Below are 17,775 nucleotides of genomic sequence, written 5' to 3'. Positions count from 1 at the left end.
TTCAGGCTTTATTCAAAAATGTATATTTTCAAATCTTGATGTAGGGGTTAAATTTCTGTCATAAGTAAGATTGTGTTCCCAATTTCTGAGCTTTTGCAACCATTTACATCTGACTTCGTATACTCTGGATAAGAGGTGTTTACAATTAGAGAAATAAAATAGACTTTTATCTTCATTCTGTAACTTTATGGGAGTATAACTTAAAATTTCAATACCATTTGTAATAAAGAGAAAATTTGGAAATCCCTGGTGTAATTAAACAGTGGCAAAGTATGCATAAAATAAATGCTAGAAATATTCTGCAGATCAGCAAGAGTCTGAGACAGAATCAAGACCAGGTTTATTATCACTGACATGGCGTGAAACCTGTTGTTTCATGGCAACAGTACAGTGCAAGACAAAAAAAATTACCAAAAAATAAAAAACACATAGTTCAAAAGAGGAATAGCAAAGTAGTGTTCATGGGTTCATAGACTTCAGAAATCTGATGTCAGAGGGGAAGAAGCTGTTCTTAAAATGTTGAATGTGGGTCTTCAGGCTCCTGTACATCCCCTCTGATGGTAGTAATGAGAACAGGACATGTCCTGCATGGTGAGGGTCCTCAATGATGGATTCTGACTTGTTGTAGCACTGCATTGTGAAGATGCCCTTGCTGGTGGGGAGGTATGTGCCTGTAATGGAGTTGGCTGCATCTACAACCTTCTGCTTCCTTTTTTAATCCTGTGCATTGGAGTCACCATACCAGGCAGTGATGCAGCCAGTCAGAATGCTCTTCATGATACATCCCTAGAAATTTGCTAGAGTCTTTGGTGACAAACCAAATCTCCTCAAACTCCTAATAAATTATAGTTACCGATAAGCCTTCTTTGTGATTGCATCAATATGTTGGGCTGATGATACTCTGTGACGTTGACGCCCATGAATTGAAGCTGCTCACCCTTTCCACTGCCCATCCCTCAATAAGGACTGGTGTACATTCTGCTGGCTTCCCCTTCTTGAAGTTCATATATCAATTTTTTGGTCTTGCTAATGTTGAGTGCAAGATTATTCTTTCAACACCACTCAACCAGCCGATCTGTCTCATGCCTGTAGGACTCCTCATTGCCATCGTGCAATTATATTTTCAATAATTCAGCAAAATGAATTCCATAGATTCATAGCCCTATGTGTCTAAAGTTTACATTGCTCTTGACAAAAAAAAACTTGTATTTCTGCATACCACACAGGGGTCTGGTACACTCTGAAAGTCCTTGCACCTGGTTTGAATGCTAAGCCTTGTTGCCTTTAAAGTTATTCTTTACAAGGTAACTGGAAACACAAACAGTTAATTACTTTGTTTTATACTTCATAGGTCTTAAAGCGGCAAGGGTATGATGCAGCTTGTGATATATGGAGTCTTGGTGTTCTTCTCTACACTATGCTCACAGGGTAAGCTTATATTAATGATGGATCTCACTGAAATGTAAAAAGACTTTCCACCCATTGGTAAAGGCAGTGAATCATGTTGGCAATGGCTTGTGGTACATATTAATCTGGAAATAGCACACTTAACTTATAGTTCAGTTTGCATTTTCAATACTTTTATAATGTGCCTGAGGCTGATGGAAATTTTGCAGTTTTCACACTCAGTGTGCAATATTTTCCATAAAAGTGCCACCAAGTTTGGAATTCCCATGCAAGTGTACAAATCTGTAATCCTGCTTTTAGCTAACATTTTGCCAATTCCTACATTAACTGACTACTTTCATCCATTGGAAGGATAAGAATCTGCCCACCGACCTGTTGGAATGTATGGTCTTGCACTTTGGTAGAAGGGAAAGAAGTGTAGACCATTTTCTAAATGGGCAGAAAATTCAAAACTCTGTGCAAAATGACCTGGGAGTCCTTGCGTTACATTCCCTAAATGTTAACTTGCGGATTGAAGCGGTGGTGAGGAAGGCAAATGTGATGTTAGCATTCATTTTGTGATGACTGGAATATAAAAGCAAAGATGTAATGCTGAGGCTTTATAGGGCACTGGTGAGGCCTCACTTGGGAGCACTGTGAGCAGTTTAGAGTCTCTTATCTAAGAAAGGATGTGCTAACATTGGAGAAAGTTCAGAGGAGGTTAATAAGAATGAAAGGGTTATCGTATGAGGAGCATTTGACATCTCTGGGCCTGTACTCACTGGAATTTAGAAGAATGAGGGGTGAATATCATTGAAACTTATCGAATGTTGAAAGGCCTAGGTGGAAACATTTTTCCTATGCTGGTGACATCTAGGATCAAAGGGTACAGCCTGAGAATTGAGGGATGAATATTTAGAATGGAGATGAGGAATTTCTTTAGCCAGAAGGGTGATGGATCTGGAATTTGTTGCTACAGGCAGCTGTGGAAGCCAGGTCATTGGGTGTATATAAGGTGGAAGTTGAAGGTTCTTGATTCGTTAGGGTATGAAAGGTTACAGGAAGGTAGGCGAATGAGGTTGAGAGGGAAAATGGATCAAAAAAATTCCTGGATTTTAGTTTTTGCTATTTCAATATGCTAGAAATACTATGATTTGTTGGAAATTTTTATGTTATCTTTTGCACCTTGTTCTGGCTCACTGAAAAACAGCACATCATGCAGGGTCTCAATAGTTGGGATTGGAGCTAAAGACTGTTATAAGGCTGGAATAGATTTTTGAGGAGTGTTGAGGTTTACAGGAAAGAGAAAAAGGTTTGAGGCCAGGAATAAATTGAACTTGATCTTATTGAATAACAAAAAGAGTTGAAGGGAGCCATATGGCCCCTTATGCTTCTCGGTGGCTATGGTAACACCATTTAGTCACATTAAGAATTATACTTCTACTGATGCAGTACAGTTAAATATACCTTGCATCTGTATTTTCTTAATCTAAATACCTACCTTCAATTAATAATGAAGTACCGTAGATTCCGCACTACAGAGCGCACCTGATTAAAAGCCGCTGGCTCTAATTTTAGAAATAAAATCAATATTTTAATTGTAAAGGCCGCACCGGATTTTAGGCCGCACCGCTACTTTTAAATATACATACGTATCGGTAACACAAATTACGTTGCATATACTTTTTTACTGAACAGCACGAACAACATTCCAATATCTCCTAGCGACTGGTAAAAATATATAGACTGCAGCCTACCAGGAAAAGTTATTGATCGCCTTTAACTTAAAAGCAGCGTTTTCGCTCGGGTCTGACGCGCTTGCGTAACGCGATCGGGTCTAATCGGGTCTGACGCGCTTGCGTAACGCGATCGGGTCTAATCGGGTCTGACGCGCTTGCGTAACGCGATCGGGTCTAATCGGGTCTGACGCGCTCGGGTCTGACGCGCTTGCGTAACGCGATCGGGTCTAATCGGGTCTGACGCGCTTGCGTAACGCGATCGGGTCTAATCGGGTCTGACGCGCTTGCGTAACGCGATCGGGTCTAATCGGGTCTGATGCGCTCGGGTCTGACACGCTCGGGTCTTGCTTTTCTTCGAGTATTTTCCATGTTGATGAGGGTGAGTACAAATGACTGATTTACAATAATTTAATTGTGAAAGTGCGCTTGATTTATCGTACAATTTCATTGGACCTCTGTGAACTACTCATCAATTTTATTGGTCTACTGTTACGAGGCAAAATGTTTACGAGGCGGCATGAAAAAAAAACATGTATTAGCCGCTCTGGATTAAAGGCCGCAGAGTTCAAAGCTGTTCAAAATGTGGGAAAAAAGTAGCGGTTTATAATCCGGAATCTACGGTATATTGTTCCCTGTTCAAATACACCATCTTATTTCTAACGTAACTTATTTGCACATGTCCTGTTGCCCAAAAATGTTAACTTTTGTCTGACTAGTGCAGCAAATTTAATTTAATAATTTCTGCATTTATGGTTTAATAATGAGAATTTGACTTTTGTTTCAGTTACACCCCTTTTGCTAATGGACCTGATGACACGCCCGAAGAAATATTGGCAAGAATAGGTAGTGGGAAGTTCAGTCTGACTGGAGGTTACTGGGATACTGTTTCTGATGTTGCTAAGGTTGGTGCCTTAAACATTATCTGAAATATAAATGTGATTCAGCTCTTGGTGATTTGAAGAGGAGGAACATGAATGTGTGCTGTAGAGAATGCGTTAAATAATTTAAGTAAAGGGAACGCTGGATACTGAAGTAATATTCCAGAAATGAATCTGAATAATTTTATCCTACTGGGAGAATGAATAGGATCATAAAATACAATACACCCAAGATAAAAATCCAGGATCAATGTATTAAATATCTTTGTGTGCTAACTCTACGAACTCCATTACATTAGTGGTAGTGTAAGTGTTAGAGGCAGAGCGCTGGAATCCCATTATCCGTATGGATGAATTATCTATCTTTCTTCCAGCATCTTTCTTCAGATTAATACCCACAATGGTTTGCAGTCTTAAGTTTTTAAGAACAACACAAGAACTCTCACCTTGGAGAAATAATGAATCACTTTGTACTTTTAAATCTGCAGAGGCACCAATTTTCAGATAGTGTTTTAAGATGAGGCTTCATCTGGTCTCTTGTATGTGAAAGATTCCATTGTACTCTTTTAAGGAAGAGTATAGGAGTTATCACTGGTATTCCTTAGTTAACTGACTTGGTTTTAAGAAATCGCTGTTTATGGCAATTCGTTGTTTACAAGTTCTTCACCATTTCTTGCATCACAAATAGCTGTCGTATTTCAAATACACCTGAGGATATTGTGAAAGATGCTAAATGCATCCAAACTGTGGTGCTGGTATTTGCACCATTATTCTTTGTGTGAAGGAGACTTGCACAGGGCAGATGAAGACTAAATTTAATGACACAAGCATATACTACCTCAATACTACTTTGAAGAATCAGCTTAGAAAACATGGGTCATAAATGCACAGCCTTCTCTTTTTGGGTTAGTTGGTGTTACCGAGTTCTGGCTAACACCATACTACCTTGACAATTGCAGTTCCCATCTTTATTGTCTAGGATTATAACTAAACAAAGTAGAAGAATATTTGCTGGTTTATGGCAATCATAAATCTGAAGATTATGTGGGCACTAAATGTTACTAAGAGTTCAGTGACTATTTGTAGATTACTCATCTCCTTTGGTGTATATTTGATTGGGAGGTTGGGTGTGAGTTCTTCTGCCTCAGAATATTCACTTTCCTGGCTAATATTGGGAATTTGCTGTGATCAAATTTCTCTTTTATTTTAAATGACTGTACTTCATTTGGCAATAACACAAGTTCTAAAATCCACCAAATGAATATATGTTGATTTGCTTCTGTTTGGCATTGGTCAGTGCCAGGATGCTGAAGAAACAATGGATCTAAATGTATTACTAGTTTATTACTGGATTTGTCTTTCAAAAAAAATCCTTGATTTGAACAGTATGTTTGTTTGATAACATTGATTTGTACCAAACTTAATGGTTTGATCTTTCAATGTAACAGGATCTTGTATCAAAGATGCTTCATGTGGATCCACAACGAAGGTTGACCACAACCCAGATCCTCCGGCACCCATGGATTATTCATCGAGATCGACTTCCACAGTTTCACTTAAACCGACAGGACGCACCACATCTAGTAAAGGTAAAAAAAAATGGCTATTGCAATTCATTAGGTACATATCAGCTCTTTGCACCCTGTTTGACACAACATGACCCTAACATCAAAACCGCCAAGTGATAATGGTCTTGCAGGAGCCTAGTTTAATATTCAAAATGGGTGATAGTCATTGGCTTGTTGTCTGAAGTCTATATAAAATAAAAATCACTAACTAGACATGCTAAATACAAAATGAATTGAGTAATTTTTGCTGTGTAAAATAAATGAAACTGAAAGGCAATTAATTCATTCATTCCAAACTTAAAAATTGTATTTTGTCATGGCTATTCTTCTAATATTTCAATGTGAAGTATGATTATTTCAAACATTCATTACAGATAATAGTTTAGAGTACATCTTGTCAATAGTGGATAAATCAAACTCGTGCAATTTTTGATGTATAACTGAAATGAATTTAATATACAGGCCATTTGAGATTTTAGACACAAACCTTTTAATGATCCCAGAAGCCTCTGACTAAAATGCATGAACTAGTAATTGAACGTGATGTATATCATGATGCACAATGATCATAATGAAGTGTTTCATCCTACATAGTTTTAGCTCCTCAAATTACTGTCTGTGGGGGACGGGGTGGGGAGATAACAGCTCTGATTTAGCAGCCATGAACAAAAGTGTGCAGGGCATCTCCATGTCATAAACGGGTTCTGGTTTACAGCCATCCATAACTTGTTGTAACCATATGTTGGAAAATACCCAAAGCTTTATTCAGTATGGTAACACTATCTGTACAGTGATATAAAAATGGCATTAAAGGCACAAGTCTGATAAAGATGAACAATTACTATAAGTGGGGAGGGAGGGTGAGAGGATGAGGGCAGGAGGATGACACAGTAATGGAGTGTACAGAGTGCACTGAGAGAATTCAGCATTTTTCAAAGTTGCTTTTCAGATAAGGCATGTTGAGATCCTTTGTATTGTCTTAGACTTAAAAGATTCCCATGCTACTATGTGAAGGAAGTCTTTTTTTGGTGGTGTCAATATTTATCCTTCAGACAATAGATATGAAACACATGGTTTTAGTCAAATCCCACAATTTGTTGCAGCTTGTAAATTAGCTGCTGCAGTTTCTATAGGAATTACTACGGGTTTCAAAGTACTTCAAAGTAGACACTTTGGAACATTTGTGAAAGACCTTTTAAGGCAAATAATAGTTGTCAGGTAAAGCTGTACTGATTTATACAGTGCAGAACGAGCTCTTTGGCCCAACTCATCCATGCCTTGTTCCATATACTGTACCTGGGCTAGCATCCTCTCACTGCAAACAGCCTTTCTCACTTGTAAGTTCATGGCTATGCTATTGAAAATTATCTTTGCCTCAGTTTAGTTTAATTTTCCGATCAGTCTAATTCCTTTCTATAATTCTTTGAAAACTAATAGAATTGTAACCATTAATCCCAAAGTCCATACTACTGACACTTCAGTCACTTTCTCTACATCATTTCCCAGTAGAAGGTCCAGTGTTGCTCCCTATGTAATGGGGTCATCTGTATGTTGCTTCAGAAACTTTCCTGGATACACTTAAGTTCTGCTCCGTTCAAATTCTTTGGACAGTAGCAATCCCAGTCAATATATAGGAACTTAAAACCACCTACTATTATTATTCTTATGGCCATCTGTAATCCCCCAACTTATTTGCTGCTTTAATTCCTGCTGAATGTTTTCGGGAGGAGGGGTTGTCAACGATGTGAACCTGCAGTAGAATCCCATCAAAGTGATCATTCCCTTTTAGTTTCTGAATTCCACCCATATAGCCTCACTGGACATTCACCAGGATTATTCTGTGGTGTACTGTGGTGGTGATTTTGCTAATCAGAAAAGCAACTCCCCCTCCTTCATCACCCCTTCATCTATCATGCCTCTAGCATCTGGACCATTGAGCTACCAGTCCTGCCCATCCCTCAGACATTTTTCTGTAATAACTATAACATTCCAGTCCTTGTATTCATGCCCTGAGTTCATGTCCCTTGCCTGATGGGCCTCTTGCATTAAAATAAGTGCAGTTTAGCTTGTCAGACCTTCATTTCTCCCATCCTGTTATGGCTGTCTTCTGAACCTTTTTCACTTCAACTTCCACATTTGCCTCAGCTTTCTCATAGGCTCTGTGTGACTGCTTTGGCCCACAACTCTACCTCCTCCACATCCCACCACACCACCAGACTAAACCTTCCTAACTAGCACTAGCAAATTCCTCGGCTAGGATATTAGTCCCCTTTTATTTAGGTGCTACCTGTTCCAGAAGAGATCCCAACGGCAAGAACCTAAGTCCTTCCATCCCTCCCCTTCTACACCAGCTCCTCAGTCATGCATTCATCTTCCCTATCCTCAGTTCCTACCCTCACAAGCACATGGCACCAGGGAGTAATTCCAGAGATTACAACCTGATGTCCTGCTTTGTAATCATCTAACTTACTGTGTACACTGAAGGACCTCACCTCCTTTTCTACCTTTGTATTGAGTATCAATGTGCACAATGGTTTCTGGCTGCCCTCCTCCCCCTTTTTTATAATATTCTGCAACTGCTTAGAGATATCCTCGGCCCTGGCTCGTAGGAGCAATATACCTCATTCAAGGCCACCGAGTCTCTTGTCTGTTCCCCGAGCTATTGACTCTCCTGTAACTACAGCCTCCTTGTCTCTACTCTCCCCTGCTCTACACATCAGGGCCAATCATGGTGCCACTGCTCTGGCTCCTGCTGTCAATTTTTTTTTCCTCTGCAAGGCCATTTGCCACTTTCTCCCCCCCCCCCCACCCTAACTGTATCCAAAGCAATATACTTATTTGAGAGAGGAGCAGCCACGGGAAATAGCTTTCCCCTCCTGGCACTCTCTTGTCTATCTGAGTGAAACTTTGTTGTGACCACCATCCTGAAACTCCTGTCCATAACACTTTCTGATCTTGCATGCACCTAAGTGAATCCAACTGCTGTTCTATGTGATCAGTGCGGTCTGACATAGTCATAAGGGATGCTAGACCCTCTGATGTCCCATATCTTGCAGGGTAAGCATAACACTCCACTGATTGCCATTTCTGCCCCCTTTTAACAACTGAAGGAAAATGAAAAAAATCTACTTTGCCTAATACAGTTGCTGTTCATCCTTTCTAAAGTCAGTACTTTGTCCTCAACTGTAGTGCTTCTGGAAATCGCTGTAATACCAGATATTGCCTTTCTTTTATTTGCTGCTAGCCCTCAAGTAATAAGACAAAGAGCTCCTCATCTGATGTTTTTTAAACTATCACTGCTAACCCTCCTTTCCAGGCCATATAGAGTAAAGATGAATGTAATCCAATTGATTTGGTGCAGAAAACACATTGTGCCGGTGACTAGTTGACTAGTATCGTGTCTTCATTGCTCATAATGCTTCCTGTCATATTATTATAGCTCATTTATTAAGATATTAAAAGTATTTTAAATTTGCTTAGAAGTTACTATGTTTCATCTCGACTTAAGCTTAGATATTTACTAGAATTAAGCAGAGCCTCAAATTTTAAAATTGACTATGTACTTATAAAAGGAAATCTCACTCTACTGCTCTCAATGTGTTGCATACAAAGCTAGTTAGGGAGTTAAACGCCTTCTCAAAAATTACCTGATCCGGAAGCTTTCTTCAGGGTTTTCATGGAGAAAACTTTGTGAAACTGCAGAAGGTGAAGTAAGACGCATGTTAGATTCAATATAGAATTACCATGCACCTGAATATACATATTGTCATTTATTCTCACGATCAGTGTTAAACAAGGTAATACACGTGGGCAACATTCTATAGTTATGCCATGGACTAGAGCGAACTTATGGCACAACAATAGCTTAATAGTGATGAACAATAAAAATACTTCCTTCAAGGAACATCTAGTAACTATTTACCAATATTAAGAAACCTTAAGACTTACATAGGCAACTAAAAAGTGGCTAGCGATGGATGTATTTTACCATGTTTGCTCCGTTGAAATCCAAATGAACCAGCACAGGAAATGATCTTTTAAAAACTTACAAACAGGAAGTGATATTTGTACAAAACAAACAGCGCCTCTGGAGGTAGCACTCTCCCTGTCTGACCTCCAGGATGTTGAACTTCTGAAACTTAAAAGTCAAATGATCATTTCATCTTTGCCAAAAGGATGAACAGTCTCTGACTAAGTCTTGAAACCATCTTACTGCACAGGCTTTAACTGTTCTTGCTTCAAAAATGTCATCCTTGATTACATACTTGCTCGTGGTAATGTCTGATGAGCAAACCAGTAACAGTGGTGCTCACCCAGAATGATGATTGGCTGAGATACCTCTGAAGTGAGTTGTGCTCTCTTAGTACAACCTCCAACTCACTGTAGTCCCGTAGAGTCAAGAAGGGGACAGAGTTCACTAAGGTAACTGAGGTTCACTGAGATTATTGCTTTGTGAGGGACTGCACATCCTCTGCATTCACCTGTCTTCCAACAACAAGATTCTAATCTTTGTCTGATTTAGTTGCTCTATACTGAGAGGTTGCTTACAATGTACCAACCACTGCAAAGGCTGTATTTGGCTATTCCTCCAGTCTTCTCTTTCTACTCTCACAATATTGGAAATGACTTGGGTGCTCATTTTTCAAGATATTAGTCTTAAATGCACTGACAGTGGGCTGGCAAGCACCATCGAGGCAGACTTCACTCGTTATGACTCAAACTAGGTCTAGTTGTTGGCCATAAAGTACATCATGCTGAGCATTATGTTGTTCACATACCTTATGTGCACAGATAGTGTCTCTGCCAAGCAACAGGAGAATCTCAGCTGAAAAGTCAAGTGGGGGGGGAGGGTGTTCTTGTCACCTACGCCCTTAAGATGTGAACAACTGCGTGCTGCTTCAGGAGTTGGTTTCATCCCTGTTATTGGGAATATGGTTGCAGTCAATGAGAATTGGCAGTGGTAAGCAGAATGACTTGGCAACAATCCACCAGCTCTGCTTCCAGTAACTTCTGACATTCCAGAACATTGTTTAGGATGTACAGGAAAGTAGCTACATGTAATGAATGCTCAGCTGGTTCCTCGCCATGTTCTGATGCTGCTATGCTGGAACCAGTAGCCCCAGGTCCTGGCCCTGAAGTTGCAGCTGTATCTGGGTCTAATTCTTAAGTGCCTATAGAGTCTTGGCCTCGTTTCTTGGAGACACTGGTGCTTGCTGCACCATGTCAGTCTGTATTCTGCAATATATTGTTACTGCTTCTCTAGTCCTCCTTGCTGAATTCTCCACCACTCTCTGGATGATTGTCTTGTCCACATTCAAACTGACTCTGCCTCAGGGCTTCTCTGCCCAGACTCAGCATCTTGCTCAAACCGTTGTCCAATGGTGATTTATCACCACAGTCTGGTGCAGTGCGTGAGGGCTGTGCAGTTGGTTGTGGAGTAGCTTTTTTAAAAATTAATTTTTTGAGTTTCTACACTACAACTACAACAAAATCCCATCAACAAAATGGAGATTAATACAGTGCAAAACAAACGTGTCTAATATATAATTCATAATAAGGAAAAAGCACCCAAAATAAAATCATAAAGTTAGTATCCTCCCCACCCTGCCACTACAAAACTCCAGGCCAACCATTACAATATGTAAAAGAAAAATTAATCGGAGCGTTTGACCCCACAGAGCTGTAAATATATATAAAAAAAATAATGCCTACTACCAGTGAAGGGTGAACTACTGATCCACTTGGTGCACTGTTCAGCCTTTGTCTGCTCTTGTTAAGTGGTGAACACCCACGTGTTTCCAAATTGAGTGACCTTGGGCACTTCTCACTTTGTACCTTAAATAAGAGCTCATCTTTGGGTTTGAATCTGAAGCAGAGGATGAAAGTTCAGGAGGAGGACCAGGTAAAAATTTCCAGTCCTTCATGCTTCACGCTCCTCAAGTGCACTAGGTGTAGCTTCTACACAAGCTTTCTCATAGCATTTCAGCTTTGCACTTAGCAGACGCTGGTTTCAGCTCTGGCGTGGATCCATGCTGCAGCATGGTTTTGCTTGAGTGTCGCAGAGAAGTAATTGACGCGCCACTCTCTGATCTGACTTCCAAGGCTCAGTGATAGGGTTGAAGAGTACTTTGTAACATGCTGCGTTCAGACACTGCTCCAGTTCATGGCGATGCCTTTGAAGGCAATTTATCTTTTCATTCTACTGCTCTCGCAGTGCGTTGCGTACAAAGCTAGGCAGGGAGTTAAAAACCTTCTCAAAAATCACCCCAGCTGAAAGCTTTCTTCAGGGTTTATAATGAGAAAACTGTGAAACTACAGAAAGTCAAGTAACACATATTAAATTCAAGGCAGAATATACCAATATTGTTCTCATGATTAGCATTAAATAATGTAATACACACATGCAACATATTACAGTATAGCTATGCCGTGGACTAGAGTGAGCTTGTGACACAGCGATAGCTTAATACCAATGAATATAAATGTTTACCAATATTAAGAAAGGTTAAGGCTCATAGATATCACTGTTTCAAGGGCAAATAGAGGATGGAGATGGATGTCTTTCAATCATGTTTACTCCAAATCAAATCCAAATTAACCCGTGCAAGAAATTGATTTTTTAAAAAAGCTAATGAACAGGAAGTGATTGTACAAAACAAATTGTATACAAAATAAACAACACCTGTAGAAGCAGAACACTTGAACTTTGATGTGGAATTTCTGACAATAGTAATATCCATCAACTTCCGCTGTATTAGGTTTGTTTCTGTTTTCTAATTGAGGGAAAGGTGTTACAATCATTATTATTGGAGTTCGTGGTTGAAAAAATTACTTGGGTGATGTGTCTTTCATATTCTCAGGATATCATAATGCTTTGCAGCAGATGAAATTTTTTTGTAGTATCATGATTTTATGTGTAAGCACAATAGCAAATTTTTGAGTAAAGTTATGTGCATATACCGAAACCTTACTGCTTTACCTTCATTCATGTTATTTTATATTTTTAAGGGGGCCATGGCTGCCACTTACTCTGCATTGAACCGCACACCGTTGCAGCCTGTTCTAGAACCTGTTGGCTGCTCAAACCTGGCTCAGCGAAGGGGTGTAAAGAAACTTACCTCAACTGCTCTTTAAAGTGACCTCTGCTGAAAACTGGACTGCAGCAACCCTGGACGTATATCACAGAACAGTGTGTAAAAAAACAAAAAAACAAAACACAAAGCAAACAAACAAACAAACTATCCCAGTTGCCTTTATATGCTGCTTTTTGCCTTCTGTTAGTCCTGCTTTGAACAATTGGATACCAGGATTTTGGGAATTTTGGATGGAATGTGAAGTGGAATCATAATTAGGATCAAAAATTATTTGGGTAAATGCATAGAAACTTGGCATTGCAATGAACACTGTATTACTTGTAAATTAGTAATAGGAGAAGCACTCTGAATCATACTGAATTTTTACTGGGAATGTACAAATCCACCTGGGATGTTTTTGTTATTAATTTTTTAAGAAGTTGAGCACTTGAGTAATTGTATATCCTATACGTGTTATCATTTGTAAGCCTTGTGCCACGTTTGAATGTCATGACCTGGATGGAGGCAGTGATTCTAACTGCATTTTCTCTCGAATAGTCCTCCAATAGTTTTCTGAATCATCGGTTAGTTTTCACACTAATTTCATCACTATACCATGGTTGAAATTTCCTTGGGGTACTGTTAAGTAGCTGAGGGACAATTCATCTACTTACCTGCATTTTGAGTTGATTTTTAACTACTGTACCCAGTATGTGACTGTAATCCATGGATCACCCAGAAGGCAAACTTATCAACTTGAGCACGTATTATGAAAACTCTTACTTTTGTGTGAAAGTATGTTTTATAAAGTAATTTTTCATTATATATAGCTTAGCGTGAAACGGTGAAGGGGATGATCATTTTTTTTTGCTGCTTACTGTGCTGTTGAACAAAATAGACTGGATTTCTCAAATGGGTTCACCTAGGCACTTGAGTTGCAGTGAGGGAAAATAGAAATCAGTTGAAGATCTTTTACTGTGTATCCATTATACCTTCATTTCCTCCATTCTTTATGTAATAGTTTCAAGATATTGTAGCCTTAATCAATTCCTTATAAATTGATGGGATAGGATTGCAATAGATTTAAATAATGCATATTAAGTGTTGTCACCCAGCTATCAAAGCTTGAAGGGAAGTTGTAAAGATGATGGGTGGTTATTTTGAATTTTCAAATCTACTTGGTGAGTTTTTAAAAATGCAACAGTATCACAGATGTAATATTTTTCTACACTTCTATACAAATCAAGCTTTATACTGGACTCTACAGCGTAGCAAAGCACTGAAGTGGACATATGAGGATTTTTTTATACTGTCTTTACCAAAGCGTGAATTTGGTAGCTGAAGTCAGATTCAGCTGATACTGCTACCATTTTAACTGGATTGACCAGAATAGTCAATGCTGAAAAAGATTGACTTAATTGTGCCTAATTTTGGTACAGCATCAGAATGTTTTCATTTGAGTTTAATGTTACCTAGGCTGATTTGAGGGTAACTGAAGTGGAAACAGAATTTTTTTAACATGTGTCACTCCTTATGGACTGACAATTTTTTGTAATCATGCAGAAAAACAAATTTATACAGAATAAATCTTCAAACATTAAAATTATGCTGTAATTTACTTGTGACCTTTAAGTTTTGCTTTTGAATGACTTAATCAATGTGTTAATTAGTAGGTTATTTCATTACTTGAAAAATGGATCCAGCTTGGAATTTCATACACTTCATTTTATTTATCACAGAAAGGCAATTGAGAGCCTACATATCTTTTGGAAAAGCTACCCAGTGAAGCTTCCTTACCTCACATTCCCATAGCAATAACACTTGTTTTCCTTTTCCCAAATGTATTCAGTTTCATTTAGGCAGTGCATTCTAGATGATAATTACTGCTAAATTGAATTTTGTTCATCTTTCCTCAGTTCTTTTGCCGAATACCACTAATGTCCCCTGACTCTACTTCCAGTGTAATCAGAATCTCTGTATTTTAGCAATTAACTAATAAACAATATCTTTCATTTCCTCAGAGGCTCTTTGTTCTCCCCCTCTATTAGGTTAACTAATACATTTTACATTTTTTCTTGCTTGCTGTTCCTTCATCTGAATTAGGGACGTCACTCTCTGCCCTGAACCTATCATTTCTTAAGATATCTTCAAGTGCTTTTATGAAAAAGTAGATCTTTCTGCCTCAGCAACTGTTACTGCGAGTCTGTCCAAGATTGAATCAAAGACTTTGAGCTATAATCCAGACTGAAAAGCCAACACAGTACTGAGAGAGTTACAACAATCTTAGAGTTATGGCTCAGATCTGTGTTTACCATTGACCTCTGCGAAAGATTACATTCCTACTGAGAAGCTGCTACGGTGATGTCCTGCAGTATGGCATAGTCGTCTCATAAATCATGTAGTACCTCAAGTGATCTGACATAACATCGCTATAATAGGTCTGGTCATTTCTCATTGCCATTTGAAAGACCTTAACATTTTGATCCTGCATTATCATCACTACATCAGTGATTTGGACTTAGTATTTCATTTGGTCCAGAATCCAAAAGTTCCAAACACTTACATTACTGAATAGGATAATCTTTGCACCTCCATCTTCCTTCGTGTGTTCAATTACAAAAATTGCACATATTTAAGTGATACTAATCTTCAGTTTAATCTTATTCCTTTTGCTCTGTTAAGATCAAATGATTGCAAAGTCACTTCAAGCACACTGCTCACATGAGTTGAAAACTGTTGGACTGCAAATCCATACGTGTAGTAATCATAAGACCCTAGTGTCTTTAATTTCCATGCTTCCTGTATGAATTAATTTAGTTTGTTTTTTCACTTGCCACCTTGATTTCAACAATACAGTTTGCCTTTTTTGCATACTTCACTGTGGAGCTGCTCTGGTTTTATATTAAAGTTAAGATGGCACCCAGTTCTTCAATCCATTTTTGAATAGGACCATTTTCCAATGAATTGTAACAGTGTTTTGTGATAAGTCTGGTTGTTCTCATTTAAAGCTGATATCATGATGCAACATGGGATGTCTGGACTGTCTTACACAGAGAGGTTAGAGAGACTGGGCTTGTACATGCTGGAATTAAGGAGATTGAGAGGGGATCTGATTGAAACATATAAGATTATTAAGGGATTGGACAAGATAGAGGCAGGAAATATGTTCCAGATGCTGGGAGAGTCCAGTACCAGAGGGCATGGTTTGAGAATAAGGGGTAGGTCATTTAGGACAGAGTTAAGGAAAAACTTCTTCTCCCAGAGAGTTGTGGAGGTCTGGAATGCACTGCCTCGGAAGGTAATGGAGGCCAATTCTCTGGATACTTTCAAGAAGGAGCTAGATAGGTATCTTATGGATAGGGGAATCAAGGGATATGGGGACAAGGCAGGAACCGGGTATTGATAGTAATTGATCAGCCATGATCTCAAAATGGCGGTGCAGGCTCGAAGGGCTGAATGGTTTACTTCTGCACCTATTGTCTATTCCCCCGCCTCACTTTCTCCTGTTCTCAATAATGTTCTCAGGGAGACCCCTGGAGTTGAGAATGATTCAAAAGAAATATTAAGTGCAGCCCTTTTGAGGAGGAGGAGGTGGAAAAGGTGTTGCACCAAGCACCCTATGGCTATATTTATCACAGAATGGTGTCCACATTCAATAATAAACATGAAACTGATCTAGTAAACGTATAGTAAAAGGCATGTGTTTCCTTTAACCATGGTTTCCTTTCTACTACAGAAAGCGGCCCTTAACTGCATCTCTTCTACTTCTGCTATCTCTTCCCCCTTTCCCCCTGAATAGAAGAAGTATAAAGTTCCTCTGGTAACTTCCAAACACGAGAAGGTCTGTAGATGCTGGAAATCCAAAGCAACACACACAAAATACTAGAGGAACTCAGCCGGTCAGGCAGAAATCTATGAAGAGAATTAAACAGTCAATGTTTCTGGCTGAGACCCTTTTTCAGCCCTGAAGAAAAGTCTTGGTCTGAAATGTCGACTACTTGCTCTTTTCCATAGCTGCTCCCTGACCTGAGTTTTATAGTGTTTTGTGGACGTTACTCAAGTAACATTTGTATCAGAACTGACTTTTCTACTCCAGATCATCCACCTGTAATAATGATTCAGTTTTTCTTTCTCCGCTAGTATAGCTTAACCTCTAGGATATTTCCTATAATTTTACATTTAGAAACATAGAAAACGTACAGCACAATACAGGCCCTTCGGCCCACGAAGTTGTGCCGAACATGTCCCTACCTTAGAAATTACTAGGCTTACCCATAGCCCTCTATTTTTCTAAGCTCCAGGTACCTATCCCTATCGTAGCCACAGCTTCTGTGTTCTTTTCTGTTCTCTTATATATTGCTGTTATTAATCTGTCAACTGGATAAATTTAACAACTTATCCCTATGGCAACCCTGGTTTCAATCTACTACAGTTCTATTCAAAAGAAATGTTCTCTGTGTTTGTCGCCTCTCCTAAAGAAGGATCCGCAACATTTATGTTATTTCTTTCCTTAGGCACTGGTCCATTGTATTTTTATTTTTATTATTGAAATAGGTTGTCGTTTGAGTATATCTGAATATTTTGAGCAAAAATACAAAAAACCTACATTTTGCCCTCAGGACCCTAATATCATAGTCCATAATGGTAGTGTCATAGCACACCACACTACCGAAGTAGGCACTTCGGCCCATCTAATCCATGCCGAACTGTTATCCTGCTTTGTCATAACAGCCCATACCTAGACCATATTCCTCCATACTCCTCCTATCCATGTACTTATCCAAACTTCTCTTCAATGTTGCAATCAAACCTGCATCCACAACATCCTCTGAGTGAAGAGGAGCCCCTCTGGGTCCTCTTACATTTCACATCGCTTCTAATTCTAGTCTTGTCCAGCTTCAGTTGAAAAAGCCTGCTTCTATTTACTATATATATACACACTCACACATACACACACACACACACACACTTGCATAAATCTATCAAATCTCCCCTCATTCCTCTATGCTCCAGGAAATAAAGTCCTAACCTATTCAACCTTTCCCTATACCTCAAGTCTCAGCAACATCCTTGTAAATTTTCTTTGTACTCTTCCAATCTTATATAGTACGTTTTCTGTAAGTATATTTCC

The 17,775-nt window shown here is 39.0% G+C and overlaps 1 protein-coding gene across 3 annotated transcripts in view; it reads left to right on the top strand.

Annotated features, from left to right (window-relative positions):
* LOC140727909 (ribosomal protein S6 kinase alpha-3) overlaps window positions 1–14,247 on the top strand; it is a 109,890-nt gene extending 95,643 nt beyond the window's left edge. For all 3 annotated transcript variants that reach the window (XM_073045868.1, XM_073045867.1, XM_073045866.1), the window contains 4 exons: window positions 1,352–1,428; window positions 3,910–4,027; window positions 5,452–5,592; window positions 12,580–14,247. In XM_073045868.1, coding sequence (XP_072901969.1) covers window positions 1,352–1,428; window positions 3,910–4,027; window positions 5,452–5,592; window positions 12,580–12,705 — 462 coding nt within the window. In that variant the 3' untranslated portion in view covers window positions 12,706–14,247. The remainder of the gene's footprint in view (window positions 1–1,351; window positions 1,429–3,909; window positions 4,028–5,451; window positions 5,593–12,579) is intronic.
* The last annotated feature ends 3,528 nt before the right edge of the window (window positions 14,248–17,775 follow it).

The sequence above is a fragment of the Hemitrygon akajei genome, chromosome 5 (genome assembly GCF_048418815.1).
Source record: "Hemitrygon akajei chromosome 5, sHemAka1.3, whole genome shotgun sequence".
NCBI lineage: Eukaryota > Metazoa > Chordata > Chondrichthyes > Myliobatiformes > Dasyatidae > Hemitrygon > Hemitrygon akajei.
Note: the sequence above shows the minus strand (reverse complement) of the source record. Positions and strands in the feature narration are given on the sequence as shown.